The following is a 3,957-nucleotide window of genomic DNA, read 5'->3' on the forward strand; positions in this document are numbered from 1 at the left end:
CCCTCGGCGAGGGACGGTTGCGCTCCTTGTGCTCCCTCGAGCCCGCCTCGCCATCCGCTCGGCCCCTCGAGCCAGCCTCGCCCCCCTCGGATCGCTCCGAGTCGCCCGCGTGCCGCGTTCGCTTCCGCGGGGCGTCGCCCTCCTCCTTTGTGTCCATCGGTGTGGCGTCGGCCGCTTTGCCTCCGCCGTCGCCGCCGTCGGTCGCGGTCGCGTCGGCCGGCTCGCTCGCCAGCGGAGCCGGCGCCGCATCGTCCCCGCGGCCGCGCTTTTCGCCCGCGCGGTACCCACGCAGTTCGAGGTGGCGCAGCTCGAGAGAGACATGCCGATGCTTTTGCGTGAGGTCGCCAAGCCGCTGGCGGGCGATGAGCTTGGATCGCGCCGCCTTCTCCGTCAGAGCGCGGACCCGCTTCTCCGTCTCCTCGCCGGCGGCGGCGTCGGCGGACTCAAACATTGTACTTTTTTCACTCTTTGGGCAGCGGGGCTTGGTGGCGGAGAGAGTGAGGGCACACCGCTGGCGGAAAAAACAAAACAGAGCAACTGACGGGGATCGGCTTCTTACTTACACAGCCCTTCCTTGTTTGTTGCACTTGCATGCAGCGAGCCCGCTCCAACCCACCCGCGCCAGGTCTCGGGTTTGACGCATGGGATCACTCCCGCGAGACCCTCGAACTAGCCGGGGCAGTCGGAGAAGGGAGGGGCAACTCCGTGCACTGACGGTCGGCCGTCACAGAAAACACGCCTGCGTGGATCGCGTCACACCAATCCTCGCTACCCAACGCGGCCAAAGGATATATATCCACCTCGAGAAATTTACAACAAAACTCCCTCGCACGACACTGGGCGAGAACCTCGAGAACCTCGATCGGTCCGGGCACCCGCCCGCCCGTCTGTCTCCCCGCATTTTGCTACTGCATGCGCGCTGAACGCAACCCCCTCCCCCCCCCTCCTTTCTCCCAGTAAGCTAAAAGTGTGGTGTGTATGGTATGGTAGACCGTTAAGCTAAAACTACCTACCGTTGCCGCCGGGTTCGATTAGGAGACACACATGCCTCGAATTGCCGCAACAATTTACGCTTTGCGTAATACAGGCGCGGGCGGGTTGGCGCTACCGCGAGCGACATCTCGCATTTTATGCTTGGGCTCTCGCTATTGGCAGCGCTCGGCCGCACAGGGGACTTTGCGTGCCCCGAGGGCACCTATGCAAAGGGTCTTCAACTCGACTTCTCCACGCAGCCGGAGATCGTCAACAACCTTGGCGGTTATGCTGGCGGCCGCGACGCGGGGTAGTAGATGCTTGGGCGCCACCCCAACAGCATGGTTGTGCGCTTACCACGACCCGCTCTTTTGCCCACGACAACATGTGTTTTTCTCACTACATTTGCTCACTGCAGCCTCTCGTTCCGTCAGGTGGATGGGGGTGTCTCTTGTGACCCTGCTGCGCGCTTTGACACTCTGATGGAAGAGGGCGAGCTGTGTAGCTGCGGCTGCGGCTGTCGCTGCGACAACGCCGCCGTCGTTGCACCGGCTGGCACCCCGGATGAGCTTCGCTACTCTAGAATCGGCCGCATCTACAACGGCACAGCCGCGGACCCAATCTTTGAGGTCGACGTCGTGGTCACCAACCAGACAGAGTATGTCCCGTGGAGGTCGTACGACAATGGCCACTTCACGCCGCCGTCGCCACTCGGGCTCGACGAGAATGATGTCGGTATATTCGGGCAAATCTCGTTGCTCGAGGGCACGAGCACCACGTTCCGCTACTCCTTTGTGCGGCCTGGGACGCAGACGCCGCAGTGGGGACAATCTGGAGCCGAGTGTCCCCCATTACGGCCAGGACGTTTGGTCGCAGGGCGCAGGCGCCGTCCTGCAAGCTATTGTTGCGACACGGGGCCCATGGCTGGGTGCCATCGGGAACGCAATGCAGGGGACCCATCAAAGCGGCGCGTTGCCGAGCGAAAAGTACAGAGAGTTTGTGGACGGGAGCAGCGGCGCGTTTGGAGGAGTCGACGACGACGAGAGCAGTGGGGGAGGCGGGGGAGGGGACGACGACGACTGGGGTTCGTTCGCGCAGCCCGGCCACCCACTTCGAGCCTTGGAATGCCGAGAACGGGCTAACCAAGTCCTCCTCCGCGCTTAGGCTTGTTCGACGATGACGACACCGACCTCGCTGTTGCGCTCGGCGTTGGGCTGGGGGTGGCCGTCCCGCTGACCATCCTGCTCGTGTATCTCCTCGTCCGCCGCGCACGGGTGATGCGTTCGCAGCCGCCGGACATCCTCATGGTGAGGTCTGGGGGCACAGTAGAGCCTTGACGCTTGAGAGATGCGTGCACGGCAATCCCAATCGGCATTGTGAGAGCAACCCCAGTTCTCAAGATTTCTAGGTCCATTATTGTACGTGTACCGTCAATTCGCATGTTATTGTTAAGAGTTCAAATAAATATGATTGTTTGTTGTGTGCACAGAGACAGTCTGGAGAGAGACGAGAGTGCGACGAACCTGCTCTTAACTGTGGTCCGTGCCCTCCGTGTCGGGAGCGGACAACGGCTCCCCCAGACCACTGCTCGCCGACCGTCCTCCGACCGGCTCGCTCGAGGGACGGTACGCGTACAGAGGGAGCTCGCAGCAGAGCAGCAGCTTGGCGCGACGCGGCAGCAGCCGGTACAGCTGTGGCGGCAGCAGCCACAGTGGTGGCGTCCTCTCAAAGTAGACCTCGTACTGCGCCTGCGCCTCGCCGCCATCGTACCATCGCACCGCGTTCTGCCCCTCTGCTTGCGGGATTCCCGTGAAGAGCGTTAACACCGCGAGCGTGAAGAGAGGAGAGGCGACCGTCCACCAGCCGGCGGGAGCGGCACGAAAGACCGGCGCCCCTGCCACGTAGACGCCTATCCACAGCAGCACCTCGCCGCAGAAGTTGGGGTGGCGGGAGAAGCGCCACAGCCCGCGGTCGCACACACGACGGCGATTGGCCTGGTCTGCCCGGAAGAGATACTTTTGCACGTCTGCGACGACCTGAACCGCAAAGCCCAAGCCAAAGAGAGCCCAACCGACGTAATCCGCCGCCGAAAGGGTGGGCGAGGCGAGGTGGCCCGCTGAATTGATGAAGATGACCGAAGATGAAACGACGAACACCCAGAGCATTTGCCAGACCCAGAAGATCAGGAAGACGAGCGGCCGCTCCCTCACGGTGTCGAACCTGGCGTCCTTGCCGCGCTGAAGCACGCGGTAGAGCAGGAAGGCGGCGAGCTCTGTCCGCGAGACGGCCACGAGGCAGCTCACAACAATCTGGCGCGCGCCAATGTCCTCCGCAAGGAGCAGCGTCAGCACGGCCAGCACGACAAAGTTCAGGCTGCCCGCCAGATCCGTGATCTTGTCGAACTGAAGCGCCGCCGCGACGGCGAAGCATGCGAGCTGAAGGCCGACGGTGACGCCAAGGCAGAGGATGTACGCGAAGCCGATCGGATCGTCGTCGCGCCACGACATGCCGGACGGTTCAAGTACCTCGGGCGGCAGCACGCACCGCGCAGCACACTTCGCAGCGGGATTCCGGCGAGGCCTCCTGGAGCTGTACTCAGCATGCGGGCGCCGCTAGAAAAAGAATTTTACCAGCGAAAAGAATTTAACATGGCTATCACCATTTTTCGCACCACACACCTCTCCTTAAAATCCCTGTGTGGTGGCGGCGTGCCGTCCTCCCATCCCTCCCTTGGGTTGTCTGTTTTCTTTCTTTCTTTCTGGAGGTTTTCTATTTTTATATGGATAGTGCCAACGAGCCAGGGGTCCATCCAGGGGGGAGCACAAATAGGACGCCCAGCCCTGCCCTCGTGCCGCCGAGTGTGTATCCTATGCGAGAGAGATCCCCTGTGCCCTGTGCCCAGCCCTCTCCGCGCGGCGATGCGCCCTCCCCCCTCGCTTTTGCAAAATCCTGCAAAGGTTGGGGGGAGCGTGTCTCGTACCTATG

At 62.4% G+C, this 3,957-nt stretch overlaps 1 protein-coding gene across 1 annotated transcript; it reads right to left on the reverse strand.

Annotated features, from left to right (window-relative positions):
• Positions 1–2,501: 2,501 nt before the first annotated feature.
• EMIHUDRAFT_373363 (hypothetical protein) lies at positions 2,502–3,137 on the reverse strand (the record flags this gene model as incomplete). Its single annotated transcript, XM_005787178.1, has 1 exon — positions 2,502–3,137. The coding sequence occupies one exon, from the start codon at positions 3,135–3,137 to the stop codon at positions 2,502–2,504; it is 636 nt and encodes a 211-aa protein (XP_005787235.1).
• Between the last annotated feature and the right edge of the window lie 820 nt (positions 3,138–3,957).

The sequence above is a fragment of the Emiliania huxleyi genome (genome assembly GCF_000372725.1).
Source record: "Emiliania huxleyi CCMP1516 chromosome Unknown EMIHUscaffold_1442, whole genome shotgun sequence".
Taxonomy (NCBI): Eukaryota; Haptophyta; order Isochrysidales; family Noelaerhabdaceae; genus Emiliania; species Emiliania huxleyi.